Genomic DNA, 25,509 nt, shown 5'->3' on the forward strand with positions numbered 1-25,509 from the left:
TGGGTTCAACCACCAGCACACACACACAAAAAAAAAACCTGTAATTCAATTCCATTTGAACAATTTTTTTTCCCCTTATTTCCTTGAAGATTTCAGGTACACAACTCACATTCTCATGTCTTTATTATGATACATAAGAATTTCCTTAAAGCATCAATTAATGTAATGTGATCTATCAAAGCAGCAAATTGTTGTCTTAGACAAAGTTAAGCCCTCGGTGTAAATATATCAGAACTTCTTCTCAAACTATAACATGCATAATCAACTGAAATCTTCTTAAGATACATATTCTGAATCAATACGTCTGAGGTACTTTAAAATTCTACATTTCCATAAAGTTCGCATGTGTTGCCAATTCTACTAGTGTCCGGACCATGTTTTGAGGAACACAGAATTCCATTTTCATCAACTCTTTTTAAAGAGACTGAAGTCTTCTTAGAAGGCCAAAAGAAGTAATTTTCCTTCATACACTTTTGGGCTTTATTTTCTGTGAAATAAATGCATTTTAGATACTTCTCTGCATCCCAAATAGTACATTAAATTCCAAGACATCATACACCTTAAATAATCAGGCCTATATTCTTATTTAAGCCTACCTAATTAAAGGAACAACAGAACAAACATTTAACTCAATTTTTACAAAATCAAGGCAGCAGCAGCATATATTTTTTGTTTGTTTCTTTTTATGGTGCCAGGGACCAAACTAGAACCTTGCACATGCTAAATAAACAATATTCTACCACTAAGCTGCATCCCAAGCCTAAAGTATTGTATTATGTACTAATTTTTTTTTTTTTTTTCAGTGCTGGGAATCAAACCTAGACCTTGTGCATGCTAGGCATACAAGCAGCATAGTTTCTGAATCTCCCTGACAACCAGAAAAAGGAAGAACAACAAATTTAAATAGCCAAGAAACAACCCACCCATGAACATCTTCAATAAAATGTAAACAGGAATCACCTAAACCCCCATTAAATGGATAGTTGTAACAGAACTACTTCACAACAAAAATAGCAGTCTCATTACAGTTCTGTGATGAATTAGAAAAAGTAAAGGAAATTACTCTTGAGCCCAACTCAACATCCAAAAACCAATTAATGCAATATACCATATTAACAGACTAAAGGACAAAAGTCACATGATTATCACAATACATGAAGAAAAAAACTGAACAAATCCTATTCTCTTCATGGTAAAAGTGCTAGAGAAACTAAAAATACAAGGGCATTTCCTCAATCTGATAAAAGACTTTGGAAAAATTAGGATCATATTTAATGTTAGTAAACTCCTAAAATAAGGTACAAGACAAAAAATTGGAGAACTTATACTTTCACATTTTAAAACTTATCACATAAGTATATTCTGAAAAAGACCACGTGAAACCGATATATCTGTTCCACAGGGTTTAAATGTCTACTTTTAACAGGATGCTTTGTTTGGGGAAAAAAAAAAGGAGTCAAGATTGCAATTGGCCTGAAATTTGGCAATTCTTACAAGATTACAAACATTTCTTATTTCACTTCTAATATTATTTCTTAGAGACATACTTTCAATATATAAAATATCATGTACATAGTTAGTTACTCTCAACAGCTTTTGAAGATCAAAAAGAGAAAATCATCTAAATAGCCATCAGAATGGTCTAAGTTAAATAAATTACAGTGTAGGTCACAATTTCTTACTGACAACTCTTGGATTCAGAAAATTTTTAATTTTGCAAATATACATGACATGGTATGTTATATAATACTTCCTATATGGAATCTCAAACAGCTCACTAAAAATAATAACATAATTATTATTTTTATATAACAATATAATCATTTTTGCAGGAAAATATGTTAATCACACTGAATCATATAAAGAATCAAAATACCCTCATGTCATTTCAGATAAGGTTCTATTCCACAATAAATTCATATGAGGTCAGGTTTTTATACCAAATGAGTTACAAAACAACCTTAGGTTTTCAAAGCTTTGGGGATTAATAAATTAAAGGAAAGTAATTAGTCCTGTGCGCTTATAACTATCATTTACTCTTCCTTGTTTTGTACTTTATTGTTCAAGAATGCTTCTGGCCAGTAGATTAGACACTACTGAAATAGGTCAAAATTTCCACCTGCATTCTAACAGTATGCTTGATACAGAAAACATTTAAGTTTTTTTCCTCAGCTTAATAAGCATAAAGTATAAAGAGAATTATTAATATTTGGTTCCTCTGCAAAATAATATAGAATGGTGTGATTCAGAATTATGCACAACAAACAAGCAGACACTGTCAGTTACACATGGTTTATTGCTATAAAAGACACAAACTATAAGGCCTTTTAAGAGCACAGGAAAATTACTGTTCTGAAACACTACAAATCTGTTAATTATTAAAAGATGCCTTATGAACAGGAATCCAGGCTAATTTTTAATTAAAGCATACACAATTTTCATCTAAATTTACTCTTGTGCTTTCATATCATTCTGCTTTCTAAAAAAATTTAAAGAGCAAATGGTTAATGCCTGCAGATCTAGCATTTTATTTAACTCCTTCTGGTAGGCAAAACATAATCTATCGATCCTTTACTGAAAAAATGAAAAATTTTTAAAAGAGATATGTGAATTCACTGATGTCTTGTTTTTGCTTGTTATGCTATAGTTAAGCCACATTGTAAAAATGCTCATTTTAAAATTAGATAGAAAATACTGTACTCCATAGAACTGTTATTCTAATTCATACAGTAAAACAGAAAATGATTCATCAAACATACTTTTGTTCATACTAAGTGAACCACCTAGCATGTTTAACAACAGTTAAGGTTAAAAACCTAAGGATTTATAGTATTTTAGAACTTTATACAATGTTTTTTCTTGGAAAAAAATTCCCAACCTACAATAAGTTCTACAAATTTGTGCAGAATGCTCTTGGTTTGTACATATTTTGGTTTGTACATATTAAAAACAAAATTTTTATATGTATTTCATTATTCCTACCTTCTAAATATTTAGAGATTTTCTCCAGTCGGACTGGCATGTGAAAATAAAAATAAAAATTAGACATATAAATATTAATGCATGTATAATCTATAACTGGCCAAATTTTAAAAATAGGTAAAATAGTCCAACCTGAGGTTAAATCAGAACTCCTTCCACTCTTTTTGTCTTCTACAATTTCATAAAATGGACCTATGACATGTAGCAATTCTTCAACTTTTTCAGTCATTGGCATAGTTTCAAGAATCTGTAATCAAAAGAGACAAATATTGTAAAATTACAAACTATTACTTTGATCTGAATTAATATTAAATAGCTTATGGTTTCCAATTTATTAATAATTTGGAAATCTGAAGTTAATTAATAAATTCTCTTAAGGATCTATATTAATTATATGCCTAATATATACATACTCCTAGAAAAGTTGTAAGTATATTAAAGATCTAAAAAGTGTTCTTATTTATTTATTTTGTTTTTTAGTTGTAGTTGGACACAATACCCTTATTTTAAAATTATGTGATGCTGAGGATTGAACCCAGTGCCCCACACGTGCTAAGCGAGTGCTCTACTGCTGAATCACAACCCCAGCTTCTTATTTATTTTTATTCATGCATTATAATTATACATAATAATGGGATTTTGGGGGGTGTTATTGGGAATTGAACCCGAGGGGTGCTAAACACTGAGCTAAACTCCCAGACTCTCTTTCCTTTTTTTTTTTTTTTCTAATTTTTATTTTGAGACAGGTCTTGCTAAATTGCTGAAAATGGCCTCAAATTTAACAATTTTATAACTTACTATATATATATTTAGGTTACAGTAATAATTTTAAGAATTAGATTCAAGTTAAAAACTGAAACTATGGGGTAATGTTTATTTTGAAGTAACCAAAATCACAGCTAATATGCCAGAGATATAACTGAAAACAAGTCAGCACTTTTTTCACCACCCCATATTGCCACAACATGAATATTGATTTAGCAGAATCTGGTAAGGCAACCAGATACCTATCCTGAACCTCATTCAACACCTCCTTTGATCTTATTCCAGAACAGATCTCTATTAGTTCTCTCATTAAAGCGATTTACAAACCACCTAAACAAAAAAAAACTTCCCTCCTTAAACTCTAATTTGTCCTGAGCTATTCAGTTCAGTGTTTACGTTCCCCCGTGCCCCATAAAATCAGAGTGAACTTTGGAGTTGAAATGTCAGAACTAAATAAATGGAGTATGTACCAACACTAAACAAATATAAACAGTATTCTTTCAGTAAGCCAGAACCTTCAATAGAAATGACACAAGTGGCCACCACAAGACCTATCTAGAATTTAATTTTCTGATGAAGAAACTAGAAATCAACAACCGAAAAAATTCTCTCCCTTTCAACAATGCTGAAATACAAAAAAAGGTACATACATGCATGTGTTCAGGCATACAGGAGATGTATAAAAAGAGAGAGGTGTACACATATACATACAAGAGATAGAAACAGAGACACACATCCAAAGTCAAACAAGGAGACACAGGCAAATCTCAGTCTAGAAGAGGTAGTCCTCATCCACAGAGAGTTCATTTCATGTTTTAAGTTAATAAAATTAGTTCAAGCGTAGACTTCTTCTTTTTTTTAATATTTTTTAAGTTGTTGATGGACCTTTATTTTATTTATTTAAATGTGGTGCTAAGAATTGAACCTGGTGCCTCACACATGCTAGGTAAGTGCTCTACCACTGAGCTACACAACCCCAGCTCCCCAAGTGCAGACTTTTAACGGTAAGCTGCATGCACTGTAGAAAAACAGCATTCAAAGCTCAGTAATTTTTCTAGATATATCCAGCACTTTCCTCAAAGAGACACATCATTTTTAGATGATAAAAATATACTTGGAAAGATACATATATGCTTTATTAAAGCAAAGAAAAAATTCCTCAGGTTTTTCTTGTCTACAATGAACATATCTTTTAAAGTTACCCAAGTCCCAATGCTTAATCTCTGTTCAATAATCTTAGTAATCACAAATTTAGTCTCTCCTGTGCTTCTGACCTTCTGAGGAGACTCACAGATATCAATCCCAAGTATGCCAATGATTAGAAAAGTCTATCACCCACACAAAGTAAAGAAATTGGCATCCTGCTTTTTCCCTCAGTCTCTAAAAGATGTTTATCATGAGTCAAATCTTAAAAATACAAGTCAACTCAAAACTCAGAGAAAGTCAGTGCTCTAGACTTGTGTAGCTCTAAACTAGGCCCTCAACCATGGTAACTTCAGGTTCTATCCTTTATAAGATCCCACTCTAATCCTCCCTCTATTACAGCAGATATCCAATCCTCTTAGAAATCCTGACACAATTAATCTGGAGTCATGCAAGGGCATCTGTACCAGTGAGTCTAATGTGCAGACAGGATTAAGTACACTGATTTCTCTTTAAATTGCACAGACAAAATGTATATTATTCAAGTGTTAAATGAATATTCTGGAAATCCCCATAAGATTTTGTAAAACTAGTACAAAAAATAGGATTTTATACTTCCCATTGATTATATATCAAAATAAACTTCAAAGAAATGGATTTTTCCCTAAAACCATCTTACTTACTTTATTCACTCAAAGCTAAAACAATTTTGGATTCCAGCAACTTTTTTGGTGATATTTTACTGGACAATTTTATAAATTATGATAAGCAATATTCTACCAAACAGGATCCATTATAAAACACAAATTAATAAGGCTCCTAAAACCCATGAAATGAGACTTATATTCTAAAGAGTAATGGTACAATGATTTATGAACTATGAAACATGATTTAATGACTGCTTCAATTAGTAAATTATTAGAAAAAGTTACAAATTCAATAATCAAATCTTTGGGATAGTGTTCTATTCCACAAGATTATTTAGAAACATGCAATTTTTTTATACCTTTATTTTTTTATGTGGTGCTGAGGATCGAACCCAGGGCCTCATACATGCTAGGCGAGCACTCTACTGCTCAGCCATAACCCCAGCCCCTAGAAAGATGCAATTTTATCTACTGATGTTCATAAGCTGAACTCTGAATGTAATTTAAGACTTATCACATTTTCAATCTATAGGGATTTAATATTTTAGATTTAACTCTAAAAGTTTACTATAAACTTTGTTATTTGTAGTAGAAAATGAAAATTTTAAAGCCTATTGAAGATAGTTTGTTTTTTTTAAATAGAGAAATAACTACAAAAACTCATATATGGAAGAAGTATTTTAAGACAGCTAAAAGGCAACACTATAGTTTAAATGAGGGTGGAATGTACATTGTTTTATCCCCTTCTTACTTTAAATTGTGACAACATTAATTAGTAAAACTGGATAGGAAAAATATGTAAATTTTGCTTAATGTGGCAATTCAACCTTATACTATAGAAGTATATCCTCAAAATTATAATGACATTTAAAGTACAGAGAAAGAAATAGGGGGCTGGGGCTGTAGCTTCAGTGGCAGAGCGCTTGCCTAGCCTGTGTGAGGCAATGAGTTCAATCCTTAGCACCACATAAATATAAATAAAATAAAGGAATGCTGTTGATCTAAAAAAAAAAAAAAAAGAGAGAACAAAAAAAGAGAGAGAAAAGAAAAAGGAATAGTTATCAAACCAAACCAAATTTTCTTTCTCTCTCCTGATTTGAAAGGCTCTTTTTTTATTGTATTAATGATATAGATAACAGCCAAAAGAATTAAACTCTGCCCTCTACCATAAAGTCCACTAAATAAAAATTGTGAAAATGTAACAAAGGGCACCACTTGAGCAGTGTAGAAGAGAAACAACTATCGATTGATACCATTGAGCCATTTGGCAAAAAAAACTATTCCTTTTTTACAGATTTTCTTTATGTTCAAAGATAATTTACTTAAGGTTTCGAACAGAATTAGATTTCACAACTTCTGACCCATGCCCAAAATAAAATTCATGATTTTTTCATAAATGTATTCCTCAAAACGATGCCTTAGTCTCATGTGGTGGCACATGCCTGTAATCCCAGCGACTAAGGAGGCTGAAGCAGGAGGATTCCAAGTTCAAAGCTAACCTCAGCAACTTAGCAAGGCCTTAACCAACTTAGTAAGACTCTATCTTAAAAAAGGTCTAGGAATGTCTCTCAGTGGTAAAGAGTCCCTGGGTCCAATCCCCAGTACCAAAAACAAAACAAAATGCCTTCGATAGACTTAAAAGAGCTAGTTAAAAAGGAATGCCTTCCTCTGTAGTCCACAGGAATCCTAAAAGCATCATTATCTTTTTCTGCCTTTAAAGAAACTATGCATTCACAGAAAAATGCTTGTTACTAGTAAGTCCACTGATGAAAATGCATCAATTTAGCAGTCAAAACTTGTAAGAGAACATTGCTGGAGAGTCTTCGTAACTTTTCCTCCCAAATACAATGTTCCAAACCTGAAATGCTCTTCAGACAGATCAGCACTTAACAAGTCTCCCAAGTAAGAGACACCAGTATTTTCAAAGATTTGTTGGGCAAATATTTATATATATTTTTCCAAGATTCCTATTTCTGTACTTTTTCCAGAAGTTGACTACAGAGAAAGAAAGATGTAAAAAAAAAAACTAAAAATATCCCTACAATATAGTATCTTAAGGAAAAAATACTCCTGTTAAGATGAACTTTAACAAAGTACATAAAGTTCAAATAAACTTAATAATCTAGATTCTATAGTAATGTACTACAATCTCCTTGTTCCTGAAAACAAAGCAGCTAATTTGTCTAATAAAAGTAAATTAGAGGGGCTGGGGATGTGGTTCAAGCAGTAGTGTGCTTGCCTGGCATGCGCGCGGCGCTGGGTTCGATCTTCAGCGCCACATAAAAAATAAATAAATAAATAAAGATGTTGTGTCCACCAAAAACTGAAAAATAAATATTAAAAAATTCTCTTTCTCTATCTCTCTCTCTCAAAACAAAAAGTAAATTTGAGCTGCTCTGAATATTGTTATTTTCAACTATAAATTATTTTCCCTACCTTTTTCATTTCTTCAACATATGCAATCATGGCTTCTTCCTTGGTCATATCACCCAAAGAACTCCAAGCATCCCTAGCAATGAAAATAAATAAAAATAATAAAAAAAAACTGATTTTTCAATTGTAGAGAATACAATTTATAGTTGACACTATATGGTCAATTAATTTAAAATAGGTTCTACTTAAAGCCATATTATGTTTCAAAAAAAAATCTCATTAACAAATATGTCACCTGGAAGAGAACTATCAAAACAAAAAGAACTGGCAAATTAAATAGCATTAAAACAATAAGTAAATAACCTATCCAGACATTAATAGGTCACAGAAACTGTAAGCTACTCATAAATATTGCCTAAGAATTCTTTAAAAGTTTTTACATATAATTACACCAAACAGTAGTGAAAATGAACATTTTAGAAGTCTACTGTCACAGCCATGTTTTAAATGAATAGAAGTTTTGGTTAAAAGTTTCCACTAATTTAAATAAGAGTAATGTATACACTAGAACAAAAACTAAAAATGGTTCCTTATTTCTAAAAGAATGAAAATATGAAGGTAAGAAAATGTTTAAATTCCTTGAAATGTTTGCCTAATATGAAAATCTCTCTTTTTATACATTTTTCCCAGAAGGAATTTAACTTCACTGAAGTTCAATTCTAGGGAAAAAATGTTAAGCAAATAAGTAAATTTTCTTGAAACAAAGAACATATTGCTATTTCGTTTAACCTATTACTTTATTATAATTCATAAAGATCTTACTGGAAGTACCATATTTAGTGCTTTTAGTGGCTCTTAAACATGCTTCATCAATTAACATACTTGGTTATAAGGTACAGTTGAAAATGGACTTTTGTGAGACATTTGTAAAGTGTGCAATGGTATTTTAAAAATATCAAATGTTAGTGGACTGGGAAAATGATAACATCGATAACTTATCATTCTTTAATTGTATTAAAAACCAAATTTCTACTCAAATGCAGTGGCTCAGAGGTAATATTTCTAGTTACATATTATCTGAAAGGCTCAAAGCAAACAGTATCAGTTGATGAGCAAAAGTCATTACTTTTCTTGGCAGCTAAAAGAGGCAGGAAAGTTTATCTCTTTTACTCAGTTCAAGAGTTGCTTTGAGATTTAAAAAAAGAAAAACTATAAGAAGATGAACTGAAAATCCTTTATATTTTTGATGCACCTATCCTCTTGGTTTTACTGTTTTCTTGTCTTGCCCAAGATTTTCCTATTTGTGTAAGTAAGACTGTATGAAGAGCACCTAGAGGACAAAAACTGTATGCAGTACACCTAGGATATTTTATGCACTGAATAGCATATAACCACATAAGTAATAGCTGTGTGATAATTATTAAAATTGAAATCCTTTCTTGGCTCTATAAATGAAATTACCATTTATATCTTCCAATAGGATCCCAGAATCCAGGTCTTGAAAGCTTACAGGGTCCTTCAGTTGCCTGTTTATAGAAGCTATAGAACTTGAGCATCATTTCATTTGTTGGCTGGAATGAACCTATTGGAAACACACATTAAATACAAATTACTTGGGGAATAACACTGATAACCTATGGTTGTATATTAGCTTAGCCATGCAGTACTATAGTGATCTGATATTTTAATAGTCAGATAATTTTTTCTATCTTAGAAACAAAAGTTATGGCAGTTTTATTAGTTAATCTGCTCCTTTGATTTAAAAAAAAAAAAAATCTCTGAAACTTTAAACTTAAACAATGCTAAACACAATTCAGAGGCTTGGGAGGCCGAGGCAGAAAGATTTTGAGTTCAAAGCCACCCTCAGCAACTTAGCGAGGCCCTGAGCAACTTAGTGAAACTGTCTCAAAATAAAAATTAAAAAGGGCCGGAGATGTGTCTTCATACAGTCTTACACAAATAGGAAAATCTTGGGCAAGACAAGAAAACAAGATGTTTAAGCATCTCTGGGTTCAATATCTGTACCAAAAATAAATAAGTCAGTCAGTCAGTCAGTAAGTAAGTAAATAAATAAAATGAATAAACACTCTAAGGGTATAACCAAAATAACCAAAAATAACCAGAAAACATCACATAAAATATATGGAAGTATAAGGCTGGGGTTGCAGTTCAGTGGTAGAGCACTTGCCTAGCACGTGCAAGACCCTGGGTTCGATCCTCAGCACCACATAAAAATAAATAAATTAAATAAAAGGTTTTATGTCCATCTACAAATAAAAAAAAAATTAAATATGGAAGTACAGAATAATGTTATTAAGCAAAATAAAGCTTGTGAAAAATCAAAACTGACTAGCATAAATGAAAAAAAGTTAGAAACATACTTTGGTTAATAAAGTATCAACAGTAAAAAAATCAAACTCCTCTTGGCCAAATTTCAATTTCCCACTGGATAAGGAACTTTGGCTAAAGCCAACCAGTGTGTACTTTAGTGGAAAAAGAACTAATGCAATATAAAACAGATTTCTCAATTTCTACCTTTGTAATTTTGGTTATATCAGTTTTTTGAAGATAAGTCTTCATATATGCTTCTAGCATATCTATCAATATTCATAACCTCTTTTATATTTGAAATTTTCAAAGTATAAAGTACCATGAATTGGAATATAATTTTTTTCCCCACACTGTGAATTGATCTCAGGGGCTCTCTGAGATCCTCAGATCATCCTCAGCCCTTCTTATTTTTTAAAATTTATTCTAATTTTTTATATACAATAGCAGAATGCATTACAATTCATGTTATACAAATAGAGCACAATTTTTCATCTCTCAGGTTGTACACAAAGTAGAGTTACACCATCGTGTCTTCATACATGCTTCGTATTTTTAATTTTGAAATGCTGTCTCACTAGGTTGCTGAGGCTGGCCTCAAATTTGTAATTCTCTTGTTTCAGCCTCCAGAGTCAATGGGATTACAGGTGTGTGCAACCACACCCAGCTACAATACTCTTAAAATGAAGAATTGGGATGTTAGTTTTTTTGTTAATAGATAACTGGCTAGATAATTATGATACACACAAGTAACAGAATATTATAATGATAGCCCTAATAATGGTCTGTTAAATTTCATGATCTTCTATAAAGTGTAGGTTAAAAACAGCATATACAATTTGATCTATTTTTACAAAATAAGAATTTACATACATGAAAAATACATCAAAAGGCTATACATAAAAATGTTAAAAGGAGCTATCTCTGGATAGTAGATACACAGATTATTTTATTTTCCTTTTTACTTATCTATGTTAATTTTTTTTTTTCAGTATTAGGGACTAAACATGTTTAGCAAGCACTCTATCTCTGAGTTACATCCTCAATTTTCTTTTACTTTGAAACAGGGTCTCATTAAGTTGCCCAGGCTATCCTTGAACTTGAGATCCTCCTGCCTCAGCCTCCTGAATAGGTGGAATTACAGGCATATGCCACCACACCTGGCATTTGTTTAAATTTTTAACATTAGTGCATATTACTTTCAAAGCAAAAATTATTATACAAATAAAAATTGTAAGAGAGCATTTTGAAAACTTCATACTAAACAGATAACATGTGAATCAAAAGCTAGTCATTTATAAAAATGGAAATTACAACACTGACAAACTGAGAACTGGTGTTTCAGGTCTAATCAAGAATGAATAATTGGGGCTGGGGTTGTGGCTCAGAGGTGGAGCACTCATCTAGCACATGTGAAGCCCTGGGTTCAATTCTCAGCACCACATAAAAATAAGTAAATAAAATAAAGGTATTGTTTCCAACTACTTCCAAAAAAATTAAAAAATGTTTTTAAAAAAAGAATGAATAATTAATTCCCAATCACAATAACAATTATCTATATAATATAGGCACATTTAGGAGTATCTACTAGATACAGTGTTTCTATGATATAGTTGTTTTTTATGCAACAGAGGAAAAAATGCAGAAAAAATTGTTAAAAATGGTTACCAATGAGTAACACAAATCTACATTTGAAAATTCAAAAACCTCATCTCTTAATGTCTTCAGTAAGCCAACTAAGTAAGATATTTTGTGTGTGTGGTGCCTGAGATTGAATCCAGGGCCTTGTGCATTCGAGGTAATATCAACTGAGCCCACAAAGTTAAGATTTAAAGGTTTAATAGGCTTGGCTCAATGACACATACTTTATATTAAAAAAAAAAAAAATTGCCAGATGCAATGGCACTCTCCTGTAATCCTAGAAACTTGTTAGGCTGAAGCAGGAAGGATGCAAGTTCAAAGTGAATCTCAGCAATTTAGTGAGGCCCTAAGCAACTTAGCAAGATCCTTAGCTCAAGTGCCCTGGGTTCCATCCCTGGTACAAAAAAAAAAAAAAAAAACCAAACAAACAAAAAAATTATTGAACATATTCTACGTTGTAAGATTGCAGACAAAGTATGATGTATCTGATCTTTTGTCTTTGAAGCACTCACACGACATACTTAATATATGTGTTTGAAATATTATCTAAGAATTTATATTTCTAAAGATCAAGGTCATTATTGCACTTAGCAAGGCCCTAACCAACTTAGCTAAACCCTGTCTCAAAATAAAATTGTTAAAGCTGGGAATGGTGATGCACACCTGTGATCCCAGCAGCTCAGGAAGTAGAGGCAGAAGAATCTCAAGTTCAAGGCCAGTCTCAGCAATTTAGTGAGGCTCTAAGCAACTTAGAGAGACCCTGTTTCAAAATAAAGAATAAAAAGTGCTGGGAATATGGCTCAGTGATTAAGCACCCTTGGGCTCAATCCCCACTACCAAAAAAAAAAAAAAAAAAGCATTTATTATTAAATATTAAGCAATAAAAACAAAACTATAAGATTTTGCTTTTTGTAAAATAGATCAGACCAGACCAATTTTAAAAAACAGTGTTTTATAAAAATATTTAATAATTCCTATGAACCAAAATAAACTTTCCCTCCTGAAAAAAACTAATTTAAAATCAAAATGTTTAATAATTCATTATAACAAACTTGTGGCTCAATGAATATTAGTTCAGTTTCAGAAAAATAACATGATCTTTGTGTGGAGCCAGTGGGGGGACAGATACTGGAGATCACACTCAGGGTATCCTGCATGCTAAGTCTGAACTTCACCACTAAGCTACACCTCCAGTACTATTATTAATTTTAACTTTGTAATAATGCCTTCTAAAATGTTAAGTAAATACAAACTCTTTTAATTTACATGAGTTTTTTTAGTAAGTTGACTAAAATGTTTAAAAAAAAAAAGTAAGCTGAAGACATTAAGTCTAGCTTTTTCAATTTTCAAAAAACTTGTACTACTTATAAAAAACTCTTGGAATCATACCTTTCTATAAACACCCTTAACCTAACATTAAAATATCAATACTTAAATAAATTCCTATGTTATTTCTATCTGTTTCTTCTAGCTTAACTTTCAAGCCTCTCTATAACCTCCTTCAATGGAATGTTTGAAAGTATAAAAGAATCAGGAGACTAAAGCAGAGAATCACAAATTCAGTGCAAAATAAAAAAAGTTTAAAGGGCTGGGGATGTACATCGGAGCCTCCCTAAGTTCAATACAAAGTTTGGGGGGGGGGATTACAAAAGGGAACATTATTTTTTCTGTACATTTGTTTTCATAACTTTCTTTTTCCTTTTTTCCAAGGGTGTCACTGGGATTGAACCCAGGGCATCATTCAGCCTAAGTACCAGCTCTACAAAACTTTCTGAATCTGCACTTAGCAAATTTTTGAGTGAACTATATTACTTAGCCAAATATGATTAATGAAAACCAAGAAGATGATCTTAAATACTCTAGTAATATGTTTATATAGTCAGGTTTCCCACTCTGGTACAGTAATAGTGCTTAAAAGCATTTTTTAAAATTAGTTTATGATTTAAAATAATCCATATGATGCAAAGGACATGAATTGCAAAGTGAAAGTCTCCCTCCCCAAGCCACTCTACTTAGAAAAGGGGGAAAAAAATTAAATAATGGCTGAAAACTTTCCAACACTGCCCAAAAATAAAATTACAATTTACAGTTTACAAACTGTAAACAGGATAAATAAGAAGAAAAAAAAAACACATCTAAACACATCATAGTCAAATTACTGAAAACCAAAGATAAACAGAGAAATGACATACTAAAAGTAAGAGAACAATAGATCTGACTTTCCCCACAAGCTGCAAAGAAGGTCCAATATAGGTATATGTTAACAAAACAAAACAAAATGCTAATACAACGGAATAGCAGCAAAAAAAAAAAAGTACTATATTTATTAAAATAAAAAGAAATCATTTTACAAATGAATATTGCTGTGTTTTCCTTTCCTTTCCTTCTTCTTTTCTCTTACTTCATAGCAAAAGTTTTCAAAAGGTTTGAGTTGTAGATTTTCGAGTTTATGGTACCAGGTATCCCATCCCAGATTTTTTTTTTTAACAAATCCGCAATCATTAAATGAGAAGACTTTCGTTTTTAACAATCTAAACAACTTAAAATGTGGATAACATTTGTCTGTGGCTTCAGAGATCAGCAGGTCGTTAATTCTCATTCAATACCTCCCCTACCAATTACATGCCTTTACAACACAGGAAAAAAGTAGGCTAAATAAGCCAGGCTCGAACCAGAAAGAAGGTTAAAGAAGGTGAGGTTTAGAGACCTTGGGCCTCTTCGGAAGGCTTCTCCAGCGGGGCCCAGTGCACGTACCATTTTTCGGCAAACTCTGGATCACCTTCACGGCCGCCTCGAACCTGGTTTCATGGACCGATCTAGTGTCCGCCATCTCCAGCCGCCAGCGCGGGCCCCGGTCCCAAGATCGGTCGGCAGGAATCAGGCAGCAGCAGCAGCACCAGCTTTCCCAGGAGCCTGCATGAAACTGGAACATGCAGCGCAGCCGCGGATCAACATGCCCCAAAGGGAGGAGGCCTAGGAGCGCAGCTGGTCAGTTCCCCTTTGCCCTGCTCTATCCAGGCCACACAGATCGAGGTGGCCTTGCTCCTTCCTCCCCGGGGCGTGACTAAGAACCAGAACCCTGCCCGCGACGACAGAAAATTAACTCACCGAGAGGAAGAGCATCTCTAGCAGAAGGCAGAGGGGGTCCGGCCACCGGTGGTCGCGGAGCCGCTCTCCCACTCGAAGGACGCTGGCCGAGCAACCACACCCCCCATTCCCGCGGAGTCGCTCTTTCAATCGGCACCCTGCCCACAGCCCCGCCCCGGAGTCACCACAGGACCCACCAGCTGCTGCCGCCGCCGCCGCCGCCGCCGCCGCCGCCGCGCAGCAAACCCCACCCACCCGCCCCGTGCGGCTGACGCTTGTGGCCCGTGCGTCCCCAGAAAAGGACCTGGGAGAGGCGAAAGGAGAGACTGCTGTCCAAGGAGTCACCGACCCGGATTGACCAGGGGAAGACCTTGTGCTCGGTTTTGTTCAGGAGGGTGGGAAAAGAGGTCGCTATACTCTGGGATCACGGGGTTGGATTCTGCCCCTGGGCCCTAAGGGCGCGCGAGGGTCCCTCCGGACCAAAAGAAAAAAAGAAAAAGAAAACCAAACGCGACAGACTGTGCAGTCCCCAGCTCCTGCCTTCTCTTAGAATAGGGCTTGAAGAAGGTAATGGGACAGAAGCAAAGAGCTTTAGATCCAGACAGGCTCGGAGCGTACCTTCTATTCTGCCACTTGGATTCTGTGACCTAGCCCAAGTCTCTTAGCCTCACCAACGGCACCGTGATACCACTCCAAAGGGTAGAGGATTGGGGACTTTGGATGGAGATGCTTGGCCCCCAAGTTTATGACAGCTTTCACCGCCCCAGCCAAGATGTCCGAGCAGCAATCAAAGGAGGTCGCCGCTACTCAACTGGGTCGGAAGGGGGACACCTTCCCCTACACGACCCCTTTCTATGAGCCTCAGGAAGCCCAGCACATCCCTTCTCTAGCCCGACTTAAAAGGGGATTGGGCGTGGGGAAGGGGCGTTAGAGGGACCTATACAGACCGTCAAACGTACAAAGGGATACTCTGGGCCTTCCCCGAGCGAGCACAGCTCCCCCCGCCCGCCCGCTTCCTTGGGCATTGGGAAAGCGCCCCCAGACCCGTAAGGGGTGTGTTGTCTTGGGTTGCGAGGTCGGAGGGGTGCGACCCGGAAATCTCAAAGTCGCCCCACAGGGAGCATCGTTTTTGTCGGTTCAGGATGGGTTAGAGGGGTTACTAGCACAAATCTAGTCGCGGATCCTAAGACTTTTCTCTTCGAGCCGCGGTGCCGGCATTTACCTTAGTACTGCCGGCAAGGCCTGTCCGGTAATGTCCCCGACGCCCACCCCTCGCCCGGCCCTGCCGACTTATGGGAAATGTAGTCCTCCCTCGGCGGCGCTTCCGGGCGCCGGCGTTCCTCCCGCCTGTTCCGGTGGGCCTCTGAGGATAGCTCACCCGTGTAGCCCACCCTGCCGGCGTCTAGTGGAAATCCCTCCTCACCGCTGGGTCGCGCTTTGTGATCCTTCGCGGGGCCACATCCGCTTCCAGCAAAAGGGACGCTCAGTAGCCTTTTGGAGAGGTGTCCTGATGTGACTGGACGTGGTCAGGAGACGGGTTTAGTTTCTTGCTCTTGGTGCTCATTAACATTAAGGTCATATATGAAAGCCAAAGAGTAGCGTAATAAAGACTTCCGTTTAGTGAGTGGTTAGTGTTTTGACAATCTCCAGATACTCCGAAAATGCTGTAGGGTATTAACGAATGAGGAAATGGAGGCTTACAGTAACGAAACTGCCCAAGGCCCTAAGATTTAATAAGCACCAGAGCCAAGATTCACATAATCCCAAAATTTGGCCTTTTCCCAGCACAACAAAGAAAGATGTTAGCAACTTAATCAAACTGGAATGATTTTATGTGTTTAATATGATAATATATGTGTTGCTAGTTATGCATATTAATTAAAATATTTTGTACGTTTACTTCTAAGACTTCATTTTGACAACTGGTCATTGGGATTTTGTAATGAGCCACTCATTGTTGCTCTTTAGGTAATTATGAATGTGCGAGCTGTGTCAGTGATACACTGAATTTCCATTTCCTAGTTGTATAGATTTCCAGTTACAAACAATAGCGTAGAATAAAGGAAATTAAAGTTATTCAGGTAATGATTTTTTTCAAGTAGGGTTTTTTGTTGTTGTTGTTGTTGTTGTTTGTTAGTTTATTTTCTTTGCTTATTTTTGTTTTTGCCAAGAAGTGGAAACTACCTAAGTACCCATCAAATAAATAGATAAAGGAAATATGGTACATGTACACTGCAGAGTACTTTCAGCCTTAAAGAACAAAATTCTGTTGTTCATGACAACATGGAGATTGTTATGTTAAGTAAAATAAGCCAGACCCAGAAAAACAAGTACCATATGATCTCACTCATGTGGAATAAAAAAAAAAAAAAAAAAAGATCTCAGAAGTTAAGAGTAGAATTATGGCTACCAGATCTTGGAAGGTAGAGAAAAGAGATTTATGGGCTGGGATTGTGGCTCAGTGGTAGAGCGCTTGCCTGGCATGCATGAGGCACTCGGTTTGATCCTCAGCACCATAAAGATATTGTGTCTACCTAAAACTAAAAACTAAATATTTTTAAAAAAAATTTAAAAAAGAGATTTGAGTTTGCTCATAGTTAGATAGGAGTAAGTAGTTTTAATACTGCCCAGTAGGATGACTATGGATAATGATAATGTACTGTATATTTCGAAAAGCTAAAAGTTTGAATGCTTTCAGTATAAAGAAATGATCAATGTTCAAGGAGATAGATGTTTGAACATTACAGTGTATACATGTATCAAAAAAAATCAGGTAGTACCCCAGAATTACATACAATTATGTTTTTGTATCAGTTAAAAATAAAATTTTTAATTTTAATATTTAGCTCAATATATCTTAAACATGATCATTTCAATATAAAAACAATTATTAAGATGTTTTACATTTTTTCATTCACAGTTTTTGAAATCCAGTGTATAATTTGCATTTACTGCATATTTTAATTCAGATCTACATTCAAACTAAACTGTAGATTACTACAGTCTAAAGTGGTCAGCAGTCACATGTGGCCACCATGTTGATCAGCATAGTTCTTTAGTTCACATGTACATGTTGATGTTTTCCACCTGCTTAGCTTTCAATCCCTGCTGTTACAACCATTCTCATCTGCTGAGGTTTGGAAACAACCCCATCCTTTTGGTACACATGTAAGCTGGGGTGAACACCCATCTTGATTTACCTGGGACTGAGAGGTTTACTGTAAAACAGGACTTCACAGGCAAAACCAGGAAGTCCCAAGAAAACCAGGATGCTCATCTTACATGTTATATATACCTATTCAATTACTATATTGTATTATCCTGGCTACTGTAATGTGTTCAGCTGTAGAATATATTAACCTGGCTGCAATCATGAGGTTTTATGGGAACCAGTGGGAAAAAGAACCTTATTTTCTGTGGTGGTCATTATCTATAAAGCTTCATCTAACCACCTTTACATTAAAAGGGGAACACCTGGTTGAAAACATCACCTATTGTGCACGAAACCAAAGCTAGAGAAAACTGAATTTGGGGAAGGTTTGTTTTTGTTTTTGTTTTTTGAGTCCTAGATCTAGCCCTTCCTGAACCTGTGTTATTCTTGACTTTTTAGCAAGCCAGTAATTTTTTTTTTTTTTTTTTTTTTTTTTTGTACTGGGCATTAAACTCAGGGGCACTTGCCCACTGAGCCACATCCCTAGCCCTATTTTGAATTTTATTTAGAGACAGGATCTCACTGAGTTGTGTAGTGCCTCATTTTTGCTGAGGCTGGCTTTAAACCTGCAGTCCTCCTGCCTCAACCTCCTGAGCCACTGGGATTATAGGTGTGTGCCACTGCACTCTGTAGTAAATTCTTTATACATATTTCTGTTTTGTTTTTTAAACCATTCAGGTTGAATTCACATTATGTAAAACCAGAACAGTCCTCACTGATAAAATAAGGGAAGAAAAAATATGGAATCCAAGAAGTTTAGTTGTAATATGTCAGGCTCATGAGAAATGCACTGTGAAGTGTGTGTGTGTGTCTAATGAGGATTGGAAACTTAGTACCTTAGTGAGGTAGGGAATTGAAGGCACTGAAATGCATGCTGGAAATAACCTACAAATTTGTAGGGGATTTTATTTACTTTATTATTTATTTTAATTAGTTCATTATATTGTACATAATAGTGGAATTTGTTGGTATGTATGTGTACATGCACACAATATAATAATATAATTTGGTTAATATCATTCCTTAGAACCCCCCTTCCCTCCTCAACTGCCTCCTTCTATTTTCCTTCCTCTTTTCTACTAATTTTCTTTTTATTTTCAAGAGATCCCCTTCCAACATTTTTCTTTCCTTTTTTCTCTCTACCTTTGTGTATGAGAAAAAACTTATGACCTTGACTTTCTGAATCTTGTTTATTTCATTTAACATAACTCTATCAAGTTCCAACCATTTTCCATCTGTGACACAATTTCATTATTCTTTATGGCTGAATAAAATTCCATTGTGTATATATACATTTTCTTTATCCATACATCCATCAACAGACACCTAGGCTGGTTCCATAATTTGGCTATTGTGAATTGTGCTTATATAAACATGGGTATGCATGAATCACTATAGTATAATGACTCTGATTCTTTAGGATAACTCTGGTTATCCTAAAGTCATGGTATAGCTGGAAAGTATGATGGTTCTATTCCTAGTCTTTTGAGGAACCTTTATATTGATTTTCATAGTGGTTATACTAATTTACAGCCCCCAAAATACTGTAAAAATGTTCCTTTTCTCCTCAATCTGCTCCAGCATTTTTTTTTCTCTCTCTCTATGGTATTGGGAATTGAACTCAGGGACACTGTACCACTGAATCACATCTCCAGTCATTTTTTAAATTTTTATATTTTGAGACAGGGTCTTACCAAGTTGCTGAGGCTGGCCTTAAACTTGCAGTTTTCCTGCCTCAGCCTACTGAGTCACTGGGATTACAGATGTGTGGGACAGCACCCAGCCTATTAATTTGTATTCTCTCTCTCTCTCTCTCTCTCTCTCTATTTCTCTCTCTCTCTCTCTCTCTCTCTCTCTCTCTCTCTCTCATGACAATATACATAACTGTTTAATGATCATTATCATCCTTGCCATTCACAGTAAAACATGAAAACTCAAGATTTGAGATGGGGTCAGAGTGGTTAATAGAGGAAAATGAACTTTGGGGAGAAAATAAATTAACTTTATTTTTCCTCATGTCATTGTTTATCAATTCTAAGTAATGAGGGAAACAAGAAAAACCTAAACGTAACAATTAAATAACCAAACAGGAACAGAGAAGAGAGTCTGGAAGTACAATACTAGCCCTACTTGAATCATAAAAATTTTGACCCCTTGAACCTCAAGTGTATTTGAAGCAGTAGAGAAGCTGTTTGGAAAGCCAGGTCTGTCTTCCAGATGCTGTCTTGTTGTAACATGCCTGAAGCTTTCAGAGAAAGTCCATCCTGTGCAGAGATCTGGAACATTGGGGAATGCAATCCAGGGAGGCCTGTTCCATTTCCCCCTACTGGGAAGGGAGGTAGCTCCTCTCTGGTTTGTGTTGTTTCCACTCCAACTCAAGAAGGACCTCAGCAAAGAATGTAACTGATACCTTTTGCCTCCAAAGGTGCAACACTCCTGGAGCAAACCCTGGCCTTTCTACTTTAATCATCTCCATGGTACCTAGAGGACCTTTGGCACTATCTTTTGCTGATATGAATGCACAAACTGATATGATATAAAGGGTGTGACATTAAAGTAAGTTCACAAAACACATAAAGTTTGACCCATATTTTAGAAAAGCTTAAACACAAACTTTTCAAACTGTCTCAAAGTGGCATAACTCACAGATATTGTCTAAAAGCCACAATGAAACTCTAGACAGGACCCCTGGTTGTGCTTCCATCATAGGATTTTCATCCTCCAACTACAAATAAATGTTAAGACCAGTTGAGTCCTTGGACTCATAGCTACTGGAAACACTAGAAGGTCTGCTACTGTCTCCATAAGGCTACCATATTTAAATGATGGTGATAGGAATGTTTTTGAAATCTCCCAAATGTAAATGGCCCTGAAAGAATGTACAAAAACAGCAAGACAATTTATACATAAGTAGAATCATACCATCTTCCCTTCATGCAACACTGGCTTCACATCAGGAGGATTAAATACATACCTTCATTCACATCTTTTTCTCGCTCTGTGCTTACTCAGGTGCTTGTTCTTGCCAGAGTCCCTAAGGCCATACATGGCTATGGGCTATATTTTGTGTACAAGAGTTTATTTTGGATTTGTTTCTTGCTTAGGATATGTTCTGGGTCTTAATTTTTCGGGATGTTCAGGTCCACCACAGACTCTGACGTGTTCATCTTGTCACTGTGTTTGTCTCTGGAGTGGTCTAACTGTGCATATATGAGTGGGCCCTGGTGGGATCTAAAAGGCAGACTCTTTATTAGACCCTCTGTGTTGGAGAGGGACTTAACTGGTGACAGAAACTCTGTGTTGGAGCCTGCTTAACTGGTGACAGAAACTCTGATGTGCGGCAGCCAGTGTAATCCCACTTAGGATTTTTTCCTTCTATAGAGAACTTTCAGGATCATGCTGACCAGCGAGTTAGACTTATGACCACAGCAGTAACTATACCCACCACAACCCAGACTGGAAAAAGGACAGACTAGCTTTTTCAAACATAGAGAGCCTAATGTGCCAACCGAGGGAGTGTTCTTGATGTCACAGGTATAGGTGCCATTGTGTATAAACTGTATACTATGTTGATTGACACACTTTTCTTATAGAGGTCTGCAGTCCTTAAATGGTAGATAGTTCCCAAGGTACACTTCACTTTGAGAGTAGCAGAAAAACAACACAGTAGTGAAGGCCCCCTAGGGCTGGAAACTTCAGGAGACAAAGATTAACCCAACGCTGGTGTTAGCAGACTTGAAATTGCACATCAGCTTCCCTTGTGTCCTGTTTGACACAATGATTTCTTTTGGTATGTATGCTGCCAAAGCTGACACTCCTGCAGTTGATAGCAAAAATATCAGGGTCAGCAGTAGCCATGGTCAAGGCTTGAAGCTGCCATTCCTGCACCAGCTCCTGGTGGCACTGCTATGGTCTTTCCACTGCTGCAGCTGCTCCTATGGGCACTGGACCAGCTCCCCACTACAGCTGGCTCACTGCTGCTGCTCTGTACCTCCACCTTGTTTGTATTCTTGATGGCCATCATTCTAACAGAAGTGTGATTAAATCTCATGGTAGTTTTTTTAATATTTGTTTTTTAGTTATAGGTGGACACAATATCTTTATTTTATTTTTATGTGGTGCTGAGGATCGAATCCGGTGCCTAACACATGCTAGGCAAGCGCTCTACCTCTGAGCCATAACCCCAGCTCTCATGGCAGTTTTGAGTTGCATTTCCCTAAATGATAAAGTTGTCGAAAATGTTTTTTTCATATATTTGTTAGCCATTTGTATTTCTTCTTTTGAAAAGTGTCTGTTGTTCATGTGCCCATATGTTGATTGGGTTACTTGGTTTTTTGGAGGGATTTTTTATTTAGTATGTCTTTATAAAGACATACTAAATAAATGTATATGTAGGTATATATATATCATCTTCTTGCCTCAGCATAATATACAAATATACATATATTTATGTATACACATACATATACATATATATATATTTAGTATGTCTTTATATAAAATATATATAAAGACATATAAAGACATACTAAATATATATATGTATATGTATGTGTATACATAAATATATGTATATACTTACATATACTTAGTATGTCTTTATATATATATAAAGACATATATTTAGTATGTCTTTAACATATATTTAGTATGTCTTTATATATATAAAGACATACTAAATATATGTATATGTATGTATATATACATGTATATATATATATCTCCAGAGCTCATGCCTGGCTCATGTTTGTAGTCTCAGCTACTGAGGAGACTGAGGCCAGAAGGCTCCCTTGAACCCAGGAGTTCAAGGCCAGCTGGGCAACATAATGAAAGCTTACCTCAAAAAAAAACAAAAACAAAAAAGCAGCTTTTTTTTTTTTCATGGCTGTGCTGGTTTAAATGTGATAATTCCTGCTGATATATATTAATGATGTGATAGACTAAATCACTTCCCAAAGTGTCTTCCAATTATGTGAACCTGTAATTCTACCTAAAATATGATATCTTGAGACACTAATTAATGCCTTTCAATATTTTCAGTATAGTGCCTACTGTGAGGCATTCTTAATCATATATTTCTAGGGGCTGGGGTTGTGGCTTAGCAGTAGAGCACTTGTCTCTTACATGCGAGGCCCTGGGTTTGATCCTCAGCACCACATAAAAATAAATAAACAAAATAAAGATATTGTGCCCATGTATAACTAAAAAAATTTTTTTTAAAAAATCATATTTCTGGAAACATTTTAATTAAAAATAGATATAGGTAAGATAAAGCACTTATAGATTTTAAGAAACACAAAGGAATAAGCATTAAAATACCATTTTAAAAGGATTCATGTAGATGTTCCTTCCTTTACAAAGATTTCTTTAACTCCTAGTATGTCCCAAGTGATGTGCTTGGCACTAAGATTAAAAATCCCCTCAGAATTCTGACACACACAGGGTGAGGTAGCATATATCTATAGTCTCAGTTACTCAGGAGGCTGAGGCAAGAAGATGACAAGTTGAGGCCAGCCTGGGGCAATTTAGCAAGACCCTGCCTCAAGGAAAAAAAAAAAAAAATACAGTATTTGTGCAGTCAAGACAAACTGGGTTTAAACGAGCTGGCTACAACATTAAGCTAAGGAGAAGGTGGCGAAAAATCACACAACACGAGAGTAGTTTTTAAATCACGGGCGGGATAGCCCTGCGAACTTAAGGGTCTTGCTTCCACACTGGAAGGAGAGAGGGCCTGAGTTTGGTTTACTTTATAAAGGGGATATCAAAGGAGGAATAAAGTTTCAAGGGCTGAGTCTTGCTTGAAGATGTCTCCCGTGTTTAGCAGATTGACTGACATCTTGGCAGGTCACACCCATCCCAGGTGCTGTGTTAGATCTTAGGCAGAGCTTGCTAGGAGGCTCACCTGCATCATGCAATTAATCCATTTTTTTTTTTTTTTTTTTTTTGCAGGGCCAGACCTATCCCCTCTTTTGGCTACTAAGCACGCTAGTCCACATACACAGCCCATAGACTGCTCATGACACAATACTGGGGATATAGTCATGGTATAGCTTTTTGCCCTGGCCCAACATGTAAAGCCTTGAGTTCAGTTCTCAATACTGGAAAAAAGAAACAGTGAGAGACCACTTCACATCCACTGTAACATCTATCATTTTTTTAAAACACAAAATAACAAGTGTTGATGAGGATGTAGAGAAATTAAAACCTTTGTACATTGCTTGTAGCAACATCAAATAGTGTAGTCACTGTGAAAAAGAGTATGATGGTTCCTTAAAAAACTAAAATAGAATTTCCATATAATCTAGAAGTTCTATTTCTGGATATTTTCAAAAAGAATAAAAAGCAGGGATTCCAAGAAATACTTGTTCAGTGATGTTCACAAGCAGCATTGTTCACAATAACCAAAATGTAGAGTGACCCAAAAGTCCTATAACAGATAAATGAATAAAGAAAATATAGCATAAATATACAATGGAATATTATTATATTAATAATAATTATTATTATTAATTAATAATTAATAATATTATATTATTATATTATTCAGCCTTGAAAGAAAATTCTGATATGTGCTCCAACATGATGAACCTTGAAGACATTATTCTAAGTGGAATAAGCCAGTCACAAAGCCAGACTCACGATTCCATTTACATGAGGTGGAGTAGTTGGACTCATGAGGACAGAAGGAAGAATAGAGGTTGTCTGGAGTTGAGGGAAGCAGAGTAAAGGAAGTTTTTTTTTTTTTTTTTTAATTAGGGATGAAAATTCACTTTGAGAAAATGAAAATTTTCTAGAGATGAATGGTGGTGATGGTTGCATAACAATGTGAACAAAGTCACTGCCACTGAAGAGGACACTAATATTGGTTAAAATCATCAATTCTGGGCTGGTAGCTCAGCGGTAGAGTGCTTGCCTAACACATGCAAGGCACTGGGTTCCATCCTCAGTACCACATAAATAAAATAAAGGTATTTTGACAACAACTAAAAAAAAAAAAAAAAATTGAAAAAAAAAATTATCAATCCTATGTTATGTATATTTTATAATAATAGCAAAAGTCAACTTTATAAAGTTACATGCCTTTGGAAAGACTGAAAACAGTGGGAAAGGGAAGAAATCCTATTACATAAAAATTAATTTTGTAATTCAAGTCATATTTTCATGGATAACTCAAGCCTTTATATTTATTTCAATGAAGCCAAATCCAATGAACTATTTTCAGCCAGGATTAGTCAGAACTAAAAGGCTGAACTGTTTTTCTTCAGAGACTGAATGTTGTCCCTCCCTGCAATAGACCAGTGTGTTCCAAACAGAGTAAATAGAATTGCCCTA

General features: G+C 35.5%; 1 protein-coding gene and 1 pseudogene across 6 annotated transcripts in view; both read right to left on the reverse strand.

The window, feature by feature from the left end:
- The window catches only part of Acbd5 (acyl-CoA binding domain containing 5), a 42,234-nt gene extending 25,991 nt beyond the window's left edge, over nt 1–16,243 (reverse strand). Inside the window, exons 1-6 of one of the 6 annotated variants that reach the window (XM_076873032.1) lie at nt 16,189–16,243; nt 14,634–14,802; nt 9,372–9,492; nt 7,974–8,046; nt 3,115–3,229; nt 2,983–3,015 (exon numbers count right to left, since the gene is read on the reverse strand). In XM_076873032.1, coding sequence (XP_076729147.1) covers nt 2,983–3,015; nt 3,115–3,229; nt 7,974–8,046; nt 9,372–9,492; nt 14,634–14,709 — 418 coding nt within the window. In that variant the 5' untranslated portion in view covers nt 14,710–14,802; nt 16,189–16,243. Of the gene's footprint in view, nt 1–2,982; nt 3,016–3,114; nt 3,230–7,973; nt 8,047–9,371; nt 9,493–14,633; nt 14,803–14,987; nt 15,156–16,188 lie in introns of those variants that run through there. The other 5 variants (XM_076873034.1, XM_076873030.1, XM_076873035.1 and 2 more) reach the window with 5 other exon arrangements.
- A 5,053-nt stretch (nt 16,244–21,296) lies between these two features.
- On the reverse strand, nt 21,297–22,004 carry LOC143412022 (myelin protein zero-like protein 1 pseudogene; annotated as a pseudogene).
- Between the last annotated feature and the right edge of the window lie 3,505 nt (nt 22,005–25,509).

Source organism: Callospermophilus lateralis, chromosome 13, assembly GCF_048772815.1.
Source record: "Callospermophilus lateralis isolate mCalLat2 chromosome 13, mCalLat2.hap1, whole genome shotgun sequence".
NCBI classification, from domain to species: Eukaryota; Metazoa; Chordata; class Mammalia; order Rodentia; family Sciuridae; genus Callospermophilus; species Callospermophilus lateralis.